A 19,662-nucleotide genomic window follows, 5' to 3' on the forward strand; every position below is an offset into this window, starting at 1 on the left:
GGCTCCACGCTGCCGGCGCCCGAGCCGGGCCACCGGGGCTGAGTGACGAGCAGGCTGAGCCGCGAGCAGCCGCAGCCAAACTTTGCCCGGCGACTGCGGAGCGGCCGGAGCGGCCCGGTAGGAGGCGGCGGGGCTGAGCTGCTGCCGCGCAGAGCCGGCCGTGGCCCCGGAGCGCCCGTGCCCGAGGGGTCCTGGAGGGGCTGGGGTGGGTGCGGGCGCGCCGGGTGTCGCGCGTGTCGCGCAGACTGCTCGAGTCCAGGGTCCGGAGGAGCCGCCGCACCGCGGGCGGGCAGCCGCGGAGGAGGCGCCGCCCGGCGTGCGAGGACCCCAGCTTGGCTCGGAGAGCGGTGCGGAGAGGGGCGGCGGGAGGGCGGCGGCCCGAGTCCGCGCAGGGTGGGCAGGGCAGGTGCGCGTCAGCCGCGGCCCCGCAGTGTCCCCGCGCTCCACCTGCCCGGCGCCGGCCGGGACTCCGAGCCGCAGCGCGGTCCCGGGACTGGGGTGGGGGCTCCGGCTCCCGCAGGCAGCACTGAGCGCTTGCCACCAGGCCGGCCGGGCCGCAGCAGCCTTTTCTCCTAGAGAGTCACCGAGGGCCCTGCTTGGGAGGGGGAAGTACCTGTTGTGTGCTTCCCGGTTCCGAGTTTGGGGCATATCCCCCAAAACCGTGCTCTGGCCAACTCCCGGCTGTTGTGCATCCGAAGCACATACTGCCGTTATGCGCGTGCTGGGAAAATGTGCCTTCTCTAAGGGTAGAGCCCGGGGACCGTGTCTGCCTGAATTTCAGATGCTTTAGTTAGGGCCCAGCCCAGCACCCAGAGACACCCCCAAGTGCCGTGGATCAGCCCTGCGGGGCTGGGGGCAGGATGCGCGGAGTGTGCTACGCCTGCCGCCGTGCAGCGGTTCTCCCTGGTGATCCTGGCGAGACTTCTTTCTGAAGCGTGCCTTTTTCTCCCTTTCCACAAGCTCGCTCCAGCTCTCTCCCAGCACCTTGCAGCACAAGAAATAGCGTGCTGGCTGCGAACGGGTGGCAAATGCTTCAGCAAGGTAAATTTATTCCACTTGTGGATTTGACAGATGCCGAATACAGTGGCTCAGATAACGTCAGACATTTTCTGTAATAATTGGTCTAATGGGTCATTTCATAACCTGCTAAAAATTGAAATAGTGTTTGAGACCTGGGGAAAAAATCAGCATGGCCCTGCGCTCTGAGTAAAGGCAAAGCTGAGCCACAGGGTAACTTTGTTTCACCCTACCTGGCGGCCCTAGGAGGCCGTAGAAAACGCCCTGCGAGAGCCTGCGCTGCGCCCTGGCAGCCAGCTAGCTCCCTTGTCTCTGCTAGCATCTCCCGTAGCAGTATGACTTCATTCCGGTGTAGGGAACAAAAGCGCTCAGGTTCATGCGCTCTCCCCTTTGTGTGCTTCCAGCTTCAAGGCTGAATTGAAGAGAAGAGCAGGGATTCTCCTCAGGCCGGCTGCTCCCACCGCGATTCTTACTGGGAATGGACGATGGAATGCTCTCTAGCTTTATCATGATCAAAAACCTCCTTCTCTTTTGTATTTCCATGAACTTATCCAGTCACTTCGGGTAAGTTAGCCTCGGTGCTTCCGTTGTAGGACGCAGGCACACCGCTCTTTCTGCATCTCCGTGGGGCAAACCACCAGCCCGCAGGCCGGCATCCTTTGCTGACCTGTGCCCTCCTGTCTGTGGTGTGTGAGTGGAGTCATCTGGCTCGGGGCCCCCATTTTTTCCTGACCAAGTTTGCCTCTGGCGTGGGGCCTCTGGTGTGAGTTGGAGGAAAGAGGCAGATAATGTTTTCAGAAATAGACCCGGTGGCAATTCAGAGTAGCTGTGTTTCCTCCTGCATGGGTTAAAACAACTCTGGAAGGCTTTTTGCATAAAGAGCATCTCCTGATGGCAGATGAGGTGGTGCGTGGCATTCCAGTTGCCCTCCGGGGCTCCACTGCATGATCAGTTTGCCTTTGAAGTCAGGCCTGTACTGTGTAAATGCCACTGCAAAGGACTGAGCAGCCAAGAGCGGAGCTGCCCAGCTCAGCCCAAGCACAGGGACCCACGACACTGGTCCTGGGAGCCGAGGGACACCCCTGCGGCACTGGTGGTGTCATTTCCGTCCACTTCTTCCTTCTCTTCTGGCCTTTAGTGTCCTTTGGCCGGGTCCAACCTTTCCGCCCTAGCAAGCTGGCACCAAGCAGCGTTCTCGATGGATGTTCTTACAAGGCTGACGTCCCTCAGCCCCCTCCTCCCCAGTGTGTTCTGGAAAATCGAAAAGATTGGAATCTTCAGCTAATGGAATATAATTAGAAAGTAAATTTCAGGATCTAAGTTGCCAAAGCCTTAGCGCTGAGCAAGGGGCTGGGGGTGGTGCAGTGCACCCCGCTTGGGTGTAGGTCCTAAAGGGGTGGAGATTGTGCTGCCTGCTCTGACCCTTCTGTGGGGCTCTGACGTTCTTTGATTTGTTACACGGACATGCTCTGCCCTTGTGACCCTTCCAGATTTGAGCAAGGGAAGAGGGAGGATGGGGGTGGCTTAAGACTTCCCAGAGGGGCCAGCCCAGGTGAGCTTGAGCCTTCCGGGGCTTCGTCCCGCAGAGCTAAGGGTGGTGCCTGTCCCTCACCCTGTGAGCCAAGCAGCCTGTGCCTTGTAACTAACAGAGACAGGTGGGCGGTGTGGCCGAGTCCCCTAAGCCCCCAAGTGCCCCTTGGGATCGAGGGAATTCCTAGCTGTCCATGCCTTCATTTCTTTAGTAAATGAGGGTCTTCCATTCGAAGTTTTCTTCACCTGTTAAATCCTGTAAACTGATGTGTACTGTGTTTTTCTGGACAGAAGCTATGTGTATAAGTAAAATCCTACTGCATAGGCAATGTGGCAAACCAATACAATGTGCGTTCCATTTGATTACTGATAGACTGCATACATTTAGTGATCCTTTAGAAGTGAAGGATGTGCCAGGAACACAGATGTAGAGCTTCTTTACAATATTTGGCCAACCTAGATTATTGGGCATTTACATTGAATGGGCAGGAAATTGTTACACTCTGTGGTACACACAGATCTGAAGCAGAAGTAACACATAAGAGGAGCATAACCACAGGAGACAGTTGTGCTTCCTCTCGTACTTCATTCTGTGGCATACTGAAGTCCTGTTTGGCATACGGAGGAGACTTAAAATCTGGAAGAAGACATTGAGCAAGTGGTAGGAGGGACCCCCTTTCCAGAAAATTGATGTTGGAGCTTTAAATATTTTAGGTATAAAGATTGTAATTTTTACAGCCCAACACAGAACAATACCTGCTACCTGTAGAAAACACGTGATATTCAGGAAAATCTGTGAAAAAAAAAGAGAATGTCTTTAATTCTATCAAAGGAACCATCCTCCACACTTTGGTGTTTGCTTTTTCTTGCCTGGTGCACAGCTTGGCACAGCTGGGCTCACACTGTCCTTTCACTTTCTTTGCAATTGAACCTTTGTCATCACAAATGCTTTGCGCTGTATGACTTCAACATGGACAGCTATTATTACAGACATGCATGGGTTTTTATTAGCTATTCCCCTAATTTAGGACTTTATGATGTTTGTGACTACACAGTCACACATGCCTTCCTGTCATGAGCATACGTGGCCTGTGACGTTTTAAAGGGTGAGGTTCTTTCTATGAGAAGACACCCCTGTGAGTGGAATTTTATGTCGGGCTGCCGGTGTGCTTTTAAACTCTTGGCTGCGCGTGTCCCACCACCTCCAGTAAAGCGGAGTTCCAGGAATGAGGAGCCCGCTACACGCACCGACCAGCAAGGCCCACTTCCCAACAGCCACAACAATTCATAAAGGTATTAAGTTCACATTTTTTCTCTTACTTGAGTGTATATAAGAATGATATTGTCAGAGCCTAAAGAAATCACCATAGTGTTTTTGACTTTCAACTTTGATGGCATGCCAGCCACCACATGCAGAGTGCCTGCTTTTCTATTCATGCATTTGAGGTTAATTCTAAGCAGGACTGAGTGAGCCAAGCAGCATTAGCCCATTGTCCAGCTGGGGAAAGTGGCTGGGTGAACAGCTAACTTGGGGCATTCCCAAAGTGAGTAACTGCTGGGATCCCTGCTCAGCAGACTTAAGACTGACATTCTTCTTGATTATTTCTTATGCTCCCTTATTGGAGTACAGTTGGTTTTCAATGGATCAAACCAAGATATGGGGCATGTGTGATTCTGAAAGGCGTTTTCTGCTTCAGGGTGAAGAGAAATTTTGTCTGCTGAGATTGAGGGGGGATCAAGGTTGGAGTAAGCCCTGATTTTTTTCTCTTGAAAGGGAAGTGACAGAGGCCCTAATCTGAACATGATTGTGGACCTGGAATGTCCTCTATGGTACAAGAGGCCCCAGGACCGCAGGGTTAATGGCCGGGAAAGAAGAAAAGAGGCGATGGGCATATTTTGTGCATGTTCCAAGTTTACATGGAATATCAGGGAAAGATGTATGTCTGGCGGCCAGGAAATGCATTTGTGAAAGGAAATACACTGGCAATTCTATAAGATAATTAATGTGCAAGTGCTTTAGAAACTTATGAGTATTATTTCTTTTCTTTCTCCAAGTCTTGTTCTAAATTTGGTCGGTCACTCGTAGCAGCTAATCTCAGTGCCTTTAAAATTTTGCTGTTAGTCTTAAATTATAGAACGTGAGTCAAACATAAGACTGAATAGAGCTTGCTTTGATAGTCAGCTCCTGGTGTGGCCCATTTGGAGATGGAAGATGGCACTAGCCACTATAAGTATTTTAATAAAACAAGTACACCAAAGTTCATGCAGAGAAAAACTAGTTCTGGAGTAACATTGGAATCAATGTAATGTCCAAATATATACTATAGGTTTAAATGAAATTAATTTGTGATTATTCAAAAATGTATACTTTCGTGCTTGCTTGGGCAGCACATATACAAAAATGTATACTTTATCAGACTTGATGGATGACCAGTAATCATTTCAGAATATTTCAAGTCTAACACAAGTTAAAGTCTGATTCCACACATTTCAATGCACTAAATGGACTAGAGATTTGTGTTGAGAAAAATATGCTGTACAGTCACTGCATGAGAGCCATAATTCAAGTAGACTTTGAAAAGCAGTGTTTTGCCATCGACCGTGAGGAGCATGTTCTCCACAGAGTCACTGGCGAGTGTGGAGTGGGCGGGCTATCCTCTGTGTTTACACAAGTGTGTCGCCGGCTCTGGTGTCTTCAGGAGCCCAGACACAAACTCAAGGCCAGCTGGCTTCTCTCACCTGGAGCAGAAGGCACATTCAGTCTGCAGCAGGCAGACACTCACAGCGTCTTAGGCAGGCCACTCGTGTACTCATGCACACCCATGAGACAGACCCTTCCTGCCCTTAGCTGCAGTTCATGAGGCCTGGGACACAGCCATTAGAACAATTATGAAAACCTCCTAGAAGCGCCACTGAAGCAGTCACCAAGGACAGGAGTGATGGCTTATCTGGATGTACATTTGGGGACAGTCAGATCACAACATGGAGGTGGCCACAAGTTTTTTAAAAGTGTAAAGTAAAGGACTTGCACCGTGTCCTTTATGGAGAAAGCTCTCGGTGCCTCCGTTGTGGCAGTGGGCAGGAGCTTTGCTCGGCTCGGAAGGGTGGCCGTGCGGCACAGCTCTCTGTGGACATCGGCTGGCAACCGGCTCCACGATGAGTCACTGCCTTACTTCAAAGGGAGAAGGAGAGTGTGCGCTCCCAGATCTCTACAAAGATTCAGTGGCGTAAGGTGCATATTTTAATTGGTGTAGAATCTCAGAGGAAAGGATCAAACCAGACGCCAAAAGATATCTCGCCCTCCCACTCATTACGGCAACACCAGAGATCAGCATGTAGGGCGCAAACCTGTCACCTTCAGGATGCGTTTTGTAAAATGTAATTTTCAAATTTCACAAAACCCTTTCACTTGGTGTCTGACTAGAACTTAGAGAGGCATGTCCAGCTTCTGCCATCAGATGGTAGTGGTCCAAGATCCACCCCAGGGACACCAACTGGGCCTAGCACTCCCACCGCAGAGCCTGCTGCAGCAGGTCTTTGTATGTATGCACCTCTGGAAGCAGAAGCCTCAGGGAAATCTATGTATTGGAAACAAAAGAATACACTAATCTAGAGCTCAAGAAACTACTATGGAAGCAGCCTGAGTAAAGCACACGTGGGTTATGAGATACGAACTGCAGAGAAGGGTTCAGAGGCTAGGGCAATGGAGACCGTTATGAGGCAGGCTTAGAAAGTCCGCAGAAACTCCACCTCATGTGCATTCAGTTATTTATTTCAAAATCAAAAGATGGAATCCAAAAGTTCTTGAAGCACCAGACCAGTTAATTGTCACTTTGAACAAAGACAGTTGGGCCATCGCCCCACAAGCAGCTGGTTCCTATTTCAAGACTGCAGGGGCTATTTGGGGGAGGGGAGAGCATTCTTTTGACAGAGGGTGCCTAGCTCTGATCTCTGTTGCCGCATGCTGTGTGTGGTGTCAGAAGTTTCCCAGCATGCGTGCTGCTCCTGTCCTGGATCTCAGAGGGGGGACATTTGTGGGCTCTGGGCCACAGAGCTGATGTGAAGTTCCATCAACCTGTGCTAATGCCTGAAGAGGTTTGGGAGTGTACGGGGGGGAGGGGGTGACACACGCTCCTGTGCTGAGAACGTGTGAGTCATCTCTGGGTGCCATGACCGAGAGAGCTTGGATGTGTTCTAGTCCTGGAACTTAGCAGGGTCCGTGCAGAGTGTCCTTTGCATGGACTTCATGGGGACATCGCCCTACTACCAGTGCAGCATATGGAGTCCTAGGGGCTGAGGCTCTGCAGGGGCAGAGTGGAGCCTGCTTCTGAGAAGACACATTGTGGTGAGCGGGAGACAAGCACCTAAGTACTGAGTTGTGCTGATGGCTTTGGGATCTCATTTGGAGTGGCAGACCGTGAGAGCGCTGGCAAGAGAGGTGGTTGTGGGCACCTGTGGGAAGCACGCAGGCGAGCAGCAGCAGGCTTTGTAGAGAAGACCGACCCAGCAGTGGCTGCGGAGGGGCTTCCCTGATGGGTCAGAGTGGAGCACTAGGGTGAGGTCAGAGGGGAGCAGGACAGGAAGCGTAGAGAGAAAGACATGGAGTGGCCCAGACTGTGAAGGACCTGCAGCCATGCTTGGGAGTGTCCCTTGACTTTCATCCTGAAAGCTGAAGAGGGCTGCTGAGTGCTATTTTGCCACTTCTGATGCTGGGCCTTGCCATTTGCCTGGTTGCTCTTGAGCTTCTGCATGCGCGCAGCCCTTCGGCCTCGGCTTCCTGAGAAGCTGAAGCTACCCAGCATTGCGTCGCTTAGTGAGGCAAGGCTCACAGAGTGGTTCTGAGTGGGCAGGAGAGAGATGGGGTTCGGTTTTGGCATGGCAGTGCTCTGGCTTAAAGTTAAAGCTCGTGCTGCGTGCTCATGGAGTAGGGTGGCATGGAACCTGGGCTGGGAGAGGAACAGAAGCAGCTGTGCAGGCGAGGCGGTCTCTGAGAGGACCCCGGAGGTGCCCCTCAGCCAGCAGAACTTGTCACCGAGGATGTGCACGTGAAGGAGAAGGGCAAATCAAGAACAACTCCAGACTCCTCTAAGTATCTGACCTTAATGCCTGGAGGGAGGGGGCTCAGTGATCTATCATGAAGCTGGAGAAAACAGCAGGAGAATGGATTCGGGAAGAGAAAATCATGAGTGCTGTTATGGTCACGCTAAGGCCTTTGAAGTGTCATATACGCAAAGGCAGAAGCCAGCCAGGTCTGGATCCGGAGAGGATACAGGGGTCTGAAGCTTGGAAAGAGCTCACGCTGGATCCTGGGCTTGAGATTCTTCTGCAGTGGGAACTACTGGGAGCCACGGGATTGGGTCCACATGTAGACAAGAAGGGAAAACAGCCCCTGGGCTGTGGCCTGGGACCTTGTTGTACCCAAAGGCCAGGAAAACAAGGCTAGGAGTGCAGCAAGAGGAGGAGAGGCAGGTGATGGGCACAGGGCCCTGGGCCACATGGAGACTGGCTGAGGGAGGAAGAGGTGGCCCGCCCGGCCACACTGCTCACAGACCCATTTGGGTGAGATAGAGAGCTGGCCTTTGGGTCTGGCAATGTGAGATTATTTCTGGTCTCGAAAAAGAGATGTCCTTCCCATGGGGGTGTTGGAGCCGGACAGGAGCAGAAGCAGGAGAACCAGGAGGCAGCAGGAATTTCTGCCTCAGATGGCTCTTCCACTGGGTTTTGATGAAAAGCAAAAAACGCAGCAGTCATCGAGAGGAAATGTGTGGAGAATTCAAGACCTGCCCAGACCCAAGCTGCTCGGTACGTGTGCTTGCTGATGGCCATGTGAGGGCTCAGCCCCACCTTCTGCTGGGGCCGGGCAGTGTGTGCTCTGCACCACGATCCCATGCGCATGGTCACCCACTGCAGTGGGGAGCCAAGGGACGGAGTCTATGAGCCAGGAGTGTGACCACAGGTCTGCAGGGCTCGCAGTCTGTCCTGTATCCACAGAGCTCCGGGTCAGGTACCAGTGTCAGGGATGCAGGGCACCTGCAGGAGGGCTGCAGGCAGAAGCAGACAAGCAGAATTGGCAGCCAGAAGGCAGGAGTGGAGGCCTTGGGATGGGGCCTGGCAGAGGGAGGTGCCCCACAGCCCTGGCAGAGGCCTCCTGTCCAACTTTAGCCATATGAAACTGGTTCAGATTCACATTTTCGTCCATGTGGGGTCTCACTGGGAAAGCTGGGATTGATCCTCACTGTCCAGACAGCGTGGGCCATGACCATGCTTTTTCTTTTCTGTGCTATTTCTCATTTAAAGATGGCTTACAACCATTTAGAGGGTCCCAGGTAATGATGTTAAAGTAATGAGCAAATGAAGTCATGACACATTTCCCAGGAATTATCAAATACCCGGGAAAGAATGCCAGACATGAGCTGAAGGATAAAGCCAATCCAGCTGACCCCTCAAAGTAATTTCACATTAAAACTACCTGCAGTTGGCTTTATTCATCCCATTTTAGGTAAACCCAGCACAGCTGTCGATGCCAGCAGAGATTCTGTCACACATGCATGCTTCACACACACATGCTTCACACACACATGCATCACACACACATGCACCACACACACATGCATCACACACCTGCATCACACACCTGCATCACACACCTGCATCACACATGCATCACACACATGCATCACACCTGCATGCATTACATACATGTATCACACATGCATGCAGCACACACACATGCATCACACCTGCATGCATCATACACACATGCATCACACACACATGCACCACACACACCTGTATCACACACACACATGCATCACACGCCTGCATCACACATGAATGCATCATACACACATGCATCACACATGCACACATCATACACACATGCATCACACATGCATGCATAACACACCTGCATCACACATGCATGCATCACACATGCCTGCATCACACACACATGCATCACATGCCTGCATCACACATGCATGCATCACACATGCCTGCACCACACACACCTGCATCACACATGCATGCATCACACACACATGCATCACACACACATGCATCACACACACATGCATCACACGCCTGCATCACGCATGCATGCATCACACATGCCTGCATCACACACGCCTGCATCACACGCCTGCATCACACATGCATGCACCACACACACCTGCATCACACACGCATGCATCACCCCGTCTTCACTAGCGCCGAGTGTGGGGAAATGACGCCAGAAGATGTTTCTTCCCCAGAAATGAGACAACTTGTAGCCTTATAGTAGCACAGTAAGGGAATGTCATGACACCACTCTGTTGAGTAGAGCAGCTTAAAGCTAGAATCTACCAGGCATTGCCACTCTTATTAGCACATAAGCACATGGCTAGTGTAGATATCTAAACCAACAGATAGTGGGTGGAGGGAGTATTCTGTAAGTTGCTCAGAAAGAGCGATTCTCTGAGGTCTTGCAGCCCCTCCTTACTCCTCTCGCAGAGTGCATCCCAGCCTCACTGTCCGCGGGGCATTGGTCTAGGCCCCTCCCGCCCCGGCCGTGGTGTGGAGGTCACGCATATCTGAAGGTCTGGCCTGTGCCCCTCCTCTGCATGCCTCGCGCCGTCCCTGCCCTGCTGCTCCAACACTGTGTGGCTTGCCCGTACCGTGCTCTACTGTGTGGTTGGGCGGATAATGATGAGGAAGCAGCACGCACCCTTTTGCAGATGTGCTGTTGTGAGCTGGATGTTTTCTGCCGGTAGGTGGTCGCATCTCCGGGTGTGGAACTCGCGGATAGGAGGCCAGCGGTGATGAGTTCGTGTGCGTCGGGGCTTATCCTGGCTGACTGTGGGGTTCGTTTTCTGGCACTGTCTAAGCCTCTCCTGCATCTTCCATGTCCAGCATGGTGGCACACACCTGTGGTTCCCACCGCTGGGGAGACACAGGATGATCCCTGAGTCTGGGAGTCAGAGGCCAAGCTGAACAGCATCTGATGCTGCGTGTGAGGGAGCGAGGGACAGAGCGACAAAGAGATCCAGCCAGTGACCTCCCGCACCCCAGCTGGCCCCTCCCCCACCTACCATTCACAAGGGTCTAAGGGCCTCAGGAAAAGGCTTAAAGGACTCCATCACCTTCGGGAACCGCCTGAAGCACAGCGTAGTGTGCAGACCCTCCCTGCACTAGCACCTGTTCTGCCCGCCCTGCCCGTCCCGACTCTCCCCTGGTGAGAGCTCAGACCAGGGATCCTCATGTGCAAGACAAGCGCCCCACATGCCCAGCCTTGGGCTGTCCTCTGCACCAGAGTCCCACGTGTTGTCTGCAAACAGCAGAGTTGGCTGCATCAGGATTCTCTCCCAATGCCCTTCTGCACCCCTTTCTTGGTCTGACACCCAATCCTCATGCTGGAAAACTCTGGTTAGTTTTTATTTTCTCTGGACCCAGGCAAAGCTCAAGTTTTCTCTCTTTTGTGGTCACAGAATATTTTGCACCATGACACCGGATGCTTGTGCCTACTGTGTTGTGTTGAAATTCTCTGGGAACATAACTGACAACTTCAAGGGACAATTGCATCTTGGGTGTTGGGACACTCTTTCCTGTCTTATGCACCTAGTTCTTTTTTTTTCCTGGTTCTTCTTTATTTTTTTAATTTTTTTTAGTTTTTAAAATTAGTTTTATTGACAAACAAATAGCAATGAGACAGTTTCAAAACCAATTAGTAGGACAGTTTCAATAATTAATACATTGCATATTGTTATCTTCATCATGGTTATTCATAGTACAAGATGCAGATGTGATATCCTGTCCAAACACTGTTAGTACAAATCTTTCTTCTCATTGAATTAAGAGAAAGTAGCTGTATATCTATCCTATTTTGTATATACAGATACAAAATGGCCTTCATTTGCATCCCCTTTTTTTGCTTAGTTTTGTCAGAGAAGGGTATTCCATTGCCATTTAAATATTGTAGGTGCGTGAGTTCTCCCCTTAGTGCATGGGCTCTGGGAATTGGCACTGAGCCCAGCCCTAGAGCCGCTGTGCAGAGGGCTGGCCGAGAGGCCCGAGAGGCATGCGAGAGGGCTGACTTTCCTTGCACAGCTCAGCCCCAGAGCACTTACTTTCCAAAATGGCTCACTGGAAGGTTAATAGAGAGGATGCGTGGGGTTTAGAACTGTGCCCCCCACCCCGCCCCCGTCAGTGAGAATCTGGCCTCTGGGGCCCAGGTCATGGGAAGAAGCCAAGTGCTGGGCAGAGCTACAGGCTGTGGAGGGGTCTTCAGTGTGGCAAGCAGGCGGATGGTCCCTTACACACGCCGGGCCTGAGGATCTGGCTGGGGAGGAGTCTCGGGCTACAGGGTTTAATGTTTGTCCTGCCGGGTTGCAGTATTTCTTTGGTCCCATTCTTTTCTGTCATATTCCTACTCCTCTCTGTCCCTCTCTGTCCCCTTCAGGAATGGGGATGTGGACCTGTTCATCATAGGTCAGCAGCATTTAACTTTTTTAGTTTTTCAGGGACACGCAATGAGAGTTTACTTTGAGTCTCATAGGTGACTTGGGGCATGGGCTTTTCAGTAATGGTGGAACTGTTGCAACTTTGGTAGCTCTAGTGCTGAACTACATGCATTTGGGGTGTAGACAGCAGCCATGGGGCCCTCCGTAAGGGAGAGTTGAGGCATAGAACACCTCACAGAAGGTTTGTATGTAGAGGTGAGGCTTGGGGAGGGATTCTGTCGCCAGGATCTCAGAGCGCCTGCAGCCATGCTGCCAGGAGTGAGGATGCTGGCAGGAGCAGCCCCCGGCTGCACGGCTGAGCAGCTTTCCTCCCTGGCCCTTCTGTCCTGCTGTGCAGCAGGGTATGGCCAGAAAGCCCCAAGCCCAAGTATACTTCTCCTCTCTTGAATGTGGGTGTTGGGCATTTTGTTCCAGCTCTGAGAAAGTGATTAGCACACAGGCGGCTGGCAGTGCTACTTGGCCCAGTCTTGCTCTCGCGGCTCCACATTGCTCGGCAGAGCCTCCAGCTCACCCCTGATGCAGACTCACGCCCAGGGGCGCTGGGGGCTCCCCGCTGTGCCCCGAGTGCTCAGAGAGCTGGATGGCGGCCAGTGCGCACTCAGGGGCAGAGGGCTCCCGGCTCCGCCAGATCTCACTCACTGCGCCTCGTGTGTTTCCTCTCCGTGAGGGTGGTCCAGTGCGTCTGTGTCACATGTTTCTCAAGTGCTTGTGAGGAGATGGGTAGAACAAAGCAGGCTGAAGTACCCAGCCTCAGACACAAACCTGAAAGGGGACACCCGGTGACAGGCCCTGCTAGGCCCCCTGACATCTGTAGAGTACCCTAAGGAGGGTCTGCCAGGGCCTAGAAGAACGTAGCGCTGTCTTGTGGGGAAGCAAGAGTCTTCCTCCTGTGCCTATGAAAGTGATGTATTTCATAGCCACATGCTGCAGGTGTATTATTTTGGAGGTTGATCCAAGGATGTGGACAGCTTCATAGGAAAAAGCAAAGGCCCCTGCCTCCCCAAGAGTCATTGTAAGGCATTGTTGTAATAGAATCTCTTCCTTCCTTCCTTCCTTCCTTCCTTCCTTCCTTCCTTCCTTCCTTCCTAGTACCAAACTGGAGTTAGCACAGTAGAGAAAGCCCTATAGAACCCAGCCATAGCCTCTATTCTATAGGTGTTCACAAAGACATAAAAAGGCAGCTGTGGCAGGACAGAGCCCTCTAAGAACAGTGTGCTTATGTGCAAGTAGCTGCAGACGTATTTAGACTCTGGGCAAGAGTGGGCCCTGGTGGAAGCTGAGCTCTGAGGTCCTAAGTCCTGTAGCCTGTGCCGCTGCCACCCACTAGGGTCACACATCTGTGAAGCGGGATTCGGAGCCGCGTGGGATTGCAGCACTGTGGAGGCAGCGGGGCAGTGAGCCGCCGTCTCCACTCTCAGAGACAGCAAGAGGAGGGGCGCAGAGATGCCACCTAATCATGGTCCAGTGTGGCAGCAAGCCTTTGCCTTGTCATAGCCAAGAATGTGCCGGTCGAATGTAATTTAAGAACATTTTCACAACAGCTAATGGGCTAGCTCAGAAAACTTTCCTTGAAACATTACGACATAGTAGTGCTCTCTTACCCATGGACATATTCTAGAACCTTCAATAGATTCCTAAAATGACAGATAATATCAAATCCCTTGCGTACAGCGTCTTCCCTGATATGTACTTCCTATGATAAAGGTTAATTTATAAACTAGATACACCAAGATAGTAGTTCCAGAGTATTTCCTGGAAGACAGTTTTCCATGCGTCACAGAGCCAGCGGGAGAGTGACCCAGCACATTCCACCCATTGTCCACTCTGGGAGAGTGACCCAGCACATTCCACCCGTTGTCCACTTTGGTGCTCTTATTACTACATTTGCGTATGTAATGAAGTGCACCTCACTGTAACGCAGAGTCAGGAGAAGCCTGGCGCTCAGGTGGTCCCATCTGGGGGAGAGGAGGGACAGTGACTCTAGAAGTGTGTTCCTTATGTCCAGCCTACTCCACAATCCTCCTTCAGTTTTCTGTCACTGCACAAAGCCTCGCTTACCAAGATATGAAGTTGGAAATGAAAGCAGGCCTTTGTGGCCATATTCACCTTGATTTTAATCCAGAATATATGGATGCTGGACGTTACCTCAAACGTACTTTTCACACCACTATTGCTTGCAAACTCAAGTGGTTGATCCTCTTTTTGTACAAAGTTTATTTCTCCTGATATATAAGAGGAATTTCATTGCAGATCCAGTCCTTCCAAGTTCATGGGTTTTTGTATTTGGAGAGTAATGCTCAGATTCTGTGGAAAGCTGATGCAGGTGATCATGCACCAGCTACAAGAAACCAGGCTTTTAAAAAATATGCTAATATTTGAAATGTGTAGAAATACTAGTGTTCACTTATGACCCCATCATTCCAGTTTGGCACTGAATGCAGCCACTTTAACTGCCAACTTGTTCGCAGTCGTTATTCTCCTCTGAGATGGCAGATTGAGTTCACTAAGTAAGGTCTGGACCCATTCTGTGTCACTGAAGTGTGCTGGCAGTAGAAACAGTGTTTCTAAATGTATCCATTGAGAGTCTCTTTTTTAAAAATGTATTTAGTGCAGGGTCTACAGAGTCTCACTACACAGATTGGACTCTTAGTGATCCTCCTGTTTTCAGCCTCCCAAGTGCTGCGATCACAGGCGTGCGCCACCGTGTCCAGTCTCAGTTGCTGTCTCAGCACACCCTGGGGATCAAACCCTGGCCCCTGTGCCTGCCGAAGCAGGTGCTTTAGTCTGCTGAGCTATCTCGCTGGCCCCTGGAGAATCTCTTCTGACTCAGAAGCTCGGCCATGACCCACCTTCAGAAACCCATCTCACTTCCATGTGTGAGGGAGGTACATGTCACCCTGCACCCATCTCGTCACAGAGCTGCACAAGCAGGCGTGAGCTAAGAACAGATATTCAGTGTGACTGATAAATCGCATCCTGCAAAGCACTGCCAAGTTAGGTGACGGTTCTTGCTGAGACAGAATTTTCTCTGTGGGTGATGCCATCATAGACTCGCCTTCACAATGGCCTCCTTGGCCTGAGTGGTGAATCCACAAGGCTGGCTATCCCCCACAGCCTCACTTTCCAGGAAGATAGCAATACAAAACAACCAGTTCCATTTTCCCAATATGGGATCATTCAATGACTTCAGTACTTCTGTAGCTGTGGTGTTATTGACAACAGAAGTGCAGATAACATGTCCTAACGCATGCCCTCCTGAAAAAGACATCGCCCAAAAATAAGCGTTATTGCCCTTCTGGCAACACTGGTGAGCTCAGCCTGAATTGCATCTCACAATTACTCACTAATCCTCTCTGACAAGTGTGCCTCGAACTCTTCTGCTATTTTAGCAGTTTGTTCACTCTTGCTGATAGCCGGAAGAGGACTGTGTGCCACCACTTGAACTGCAGCCTCTCCTCAAAGTCCAAGGCAGGTATCCTTGGCAGCAGGCAGGCCCATCTCTGCCAACACCAAAGGGCTTCTTAGCTTCAATAATCCCATTACCAGCTACCACTAGCACGATGCAGTTGTTGCAGGCGCACTTGGTGAAGCTCCAGCCTTTCATGATGACTTCTGTTTCTCACTTCTTGCTCTCCCTCTGAAGAACTCCAAAGGCCTGGTTTTTAATGCAGGCTTTTTGATCTTCGCATGGCAAAGTAGTTTGAAAGTTTTGTGGCTTCACTGGGTAACTGGCGGCTACATCGTACACTCAGGCAGCTTAGGGAATGTGAATCACTTGTTATGAACCCACCATTTACATAAAACTCTTGGTATATTCTTTTAAATGCATCTTTCTTTTCATTGGCAGTCTTAGAGTCTTCTGCGTTTCATGACTGGGAGTTTTCCATATGTCAAAGCTCTCCAGCAACATTTGCTTTTCACTCATTTTGCCTACAGTTAGCTCGTGGGCTACAAAACTGTGACTGAGACAGGAGCAGTGGAGGGAAGAGGCATAGATTGAAGTGGGAAATAAAGTGATGGGTAGGCTACGGGGGGGCTAAAATAAGTTCTGGATGCTGACTGAGAGTGTATGATTAGGTGCAGACATATCGTTCAAGTACGTCTACTCATTTTGCAGTATAAAGCCTGTCTCAAGGCATAGCTTAATTTTTACTTGTGCTAAACTGCTAAAATTCTCATATGAGTCTACAAGCAATTGATTCATTATGGTCACTGCAGTCAAATCTCTGTCAATGTTCTTCTTTTGCTGCTGCCCCCGCTGCTAGCATCACTGCCTCAGCTCCACCTCAGATCACCAGGCGTTAGATTCTCATACGGACTGCACAGCCCTGATCGCTCTCACGTGCAGCTCACAGCAGGATTCATGCTTCTGTGTGAACCCAGCAGCCCGCTGACCTGATGGGGCTGGAGCTCAGGCAGCGATACCGTTCATGAGAGTGGCTTTCAATACAGACAAAGCTTGGCTTTTTCTGCCATCTGTCATCTCCACTCCAGAGCTCTGAACCAAGAGACTATCACCACAGTATGAAAACAGAAAAATTATAGGCATATACTATAATAGAACATCAGCATTACTACTCTTGCACTTTGGGGCAAACTATTCAGTAAAGTTACTTGAAGACAGCACTGTGATCCATGTCCACCCATCTACTAACGGACAAGGCTAGCACGCGAGTCGTGGATAGGTAGGGAATGTACACACTGTGGAAACATTGGGCAAAGGGTGGCTCATATCCTGAGAATGGCTCTGTGTACGATTTCACCACACCACACATAATGGCACAGAATTTAAGCCATTTAAGCCATTTACTTGTAGAATTTTCCATTTAATACTTTTGGAGAGCAGTGGATCTCAGATAACTAAAACATTGAAAATGAAACCATGGACAAGGGACTACTCTGCCTCTTCCACTCACGCATATTCTCTCTCTCCACATGTAAGCTAAAGAGGCAGCAAGGACCTTCCAAAAATGAGGCATCTGGGTATCACCTAAAATTGAATAATGAAACTGGCAGCCATTATGAACACTGAGAAGAGGACCATGAGGCCAGGCTTGGCTTAGCCAATCATTAGGCAGCTGAGCAAGCACAAATTTAATGTTCTCTCTTGAGTGGCCCTAGATGACTTGAAGGCTATGTGAGGTTTAGTGCTTTTTCCTCTCTGAAGTGTGAAACAAAAAAGGAAATTAATATTTAAATATTAAGTCACAGAGTAAAATCATATGTCTCTGGGCTCTGAATTCATTACTGAGTTTCAGCTTGTTAGAGTTTCCACTGTATGCATTTTAATGGCAATTTGAAAATTAGATCGAAAGAACTTTATACTGTCTCACTCAAAAGGCCAGTAGAGAATTGATGTGTTTAGATGCAATCAATGAAAATGACCAATTTTCAAGAATTGGGTGGAGCAGGCACACATCGATTATGACCTCCATATCCCTGGAAGGGCGGATGGATGGCAGTTCTCAGCTCTAATTTCATGCAGAGTGTTGAAGAGAAAGTGCTTAGGCAGATCTGACCTCACAGCCAGGCCGGTCAAAAAGGCATCAGGAGTCATGTTCTCTGCAAGCACCAAAAAAGCTGACCACCTCGGAAGCCACAGTTGGCTTTCTGCTCAGTGAGTCTCCCTCGAGCCCTTGAAGCCAAACCCAATTTGTGGGTCAAGAGTTGTTTGCAAATGGGAGTGTCTGTAAGAACGGGAGGCAGGACTTGTGCTCTTCAGATCTGCTTCTGCCTCCTAGGTTTGTAGACATCCCCCAGATAGCTTTCTGTTTGTTCTGATCTGCTCAGTGCAGATGTTATGGTGAGAGAGTGTGTGCCGGCCCCACCTAGTTCTAGAAGATTAGTCACTTTGGTTGAGTGCATCGAAGTAGAGCAAGTCTGGCTTCCAGCTGCTCCTCCACAATAAGCTTTTGTAGCCTGCACAACTTCACTGTATTGAGCAAGCCCAGAATAGCCCTCTGGTTTCTTGCCTAGACTTTCAGCCCGCTCTTCCAGGGCTTTTTACTGCGGTGCAGTGGGTCACACAGGATGTGGTTATCAGCTGCCAAGAAGGGCGCAGGAGCCCACAGACATGTAGTAGATAGAATAATTTCTAATCATCTATTCCTGGCATATCGCTCAGGGCACAGATGCTTCTAGTCCGCCTCAGGGCATGGCACGATTTCGGCACGTGGCCTTGCTTCTAACTTAGGTAAAGTCGTGGCCTTGCTTCTGACTTAGGCAAAGTTTTTCCCTCTTTCCCTTCACGCCCCAGCCCCACTGCAGGTGGGTCCTTAATGACATGGAGATTAGGTTTTCCTGAAACCTCCTGGGAGTGGATTAACCTCGGCTAACCCACGTGTTGTGGCTATTAAACATTTGTATTAAGGAGCTCCTCAGAATCAGGGAGTAATGAATTTTCAGGTGACCAGATTTTGAGTGGGAGACCATGAGGTAGGTTTTGCCCAGGACACTTTGCCTAGAGCAGAGCTAAGGCCGTTCAAGGACTAAGGCAAACAGCAACCTGGCAATCCAGGGTCCTTGCCTGCTGCCCTCCCTCCAACACGAGTCACTGTAGGTTTCCCAGCTGCCTAGCCAAAGAAGGATTTGTAGGAAGCAGTACAAGTTTTAACTCTTCCTCTTGTCTCCCCTTCAACAAGCTTGTCACAAGTGCCAACCAGTTCTGTAAAAGATGCGACCAATGACAACATCACCATATTCACCAGGATCCTGGATGGGCTCTTGGACGGCTATGACAACCGACTGCGGCCTGGGCTGGGAGGTGAGTGCCCCTGCCTGGCGGAGAAAGCCTTGCACCCAGGAGCTGCGCCTGCGTCTCCAGCTTGTGGCTCGGACGTGTCCACGGGAGCTGTGCTGCCAGGGCTCAGACCTTCTGGCTGCCCCGTCCTTGCACCTTTTATCATTTTCCTGCTGCAGAAGGCTTGGGGAAAGTAGTCTCCCTCAAGTGTTCCTACAAACTCCCAAATAATCATAATCTGCCAGTTCTTAGGCAGATTAAAGCTGACAGTGCTCTATTAGGAAATAATAAGAAATTGACCCAAGATTGCTGTATTTGTGCAGATCAGGTTTTAGTTAGTTAGTTAGTTAGTTAGTTAGTTAGTTAGTTAGTGGCCGGCTCAGCCCACCCTGTGGGTGGGGCTGGCAGAGCATGTGGTGCCGGGGATTGAACCACGTCCCTGTGCTTGCCTAAGCCTGCCTAAGCAGGCACTTTAGACCAGTGAGCTATCTCGATAGCTCCAGATCAGGTTTCAGAAGTCTGTTGTTTGATGCAATTACCCTTTGCATTCGTATCAGTTATGTTTAACTTTTCACTATGGCCGTAGCTGCACCCTTAACAGCCGTCAGCCTTTGTCTGCAGGGCTGTGAGTGAAGCCTGCTTGGGGCCAAACTCTGCCTTTGCTGTTTTGTCTTGTACATGCACAATTACGATGAACTCTAATTTATAAATTGGGCTCAGAAAGAGATGAACAGTAATGAGCAGGGAAATGGAAAGTCGTAGCACTGCACTGAATCGCCAGTCCAGGCGAACGTGCCCAAATCGGATTCATTCGCTCACAAAACTTTGCCACAGTTATGCAGAGCACAGAAAATCCATACACACACGCGCACACTGTGT

At 50.4% G+C, this 19,662-nt stretch overlaps 1 protein-coding gene across 1 annotated transcript in view; it reads left to right on the forward strand.

The window, feature by feature from the left end:
* Window positions 1-1,419: 1,419 nt before the first annotated feature.
* Gabra5 (gamma-aminobutyric acid type A receptor alpha5 subunit) overlaps window positions 1,420-19,662 on the forward strand; it is a 68,205-nt gene continuing 49,962 nt past the window's right edge. Inside the window, exons 1-2 of the mRNA XM_004644445.2 lie at window positions 1,420-1,581; window positions 18,686-18,807. Of these exons, the coding sequence (XP_004644502.1) occupies window positions 1,496-1,581; window positions 18,686-18,807 (208 nt within the window). The 5' untranslated portion in view covers window positions 1,420-1,495. The remainder of the gene's footprint in view (window positions 1,582-18,685; window positions 18,808-19,662) is intronic.

The sequence above is a fragment of the Octodon degus genome, unplaced genomic scaffold (genome assembly GCF_000260255.1).
Source record: "Octodon degus isolate 3935 unplaced genomic scaffold, OctDeg1.0 scaffold00199, whole genome shotgun sequence".
Lineage (NCBI taxonomy): Eukaryota > Metazoa > Chordata > Mammalia > Rodentia > Octodontidae > Octodon > Octodon degus.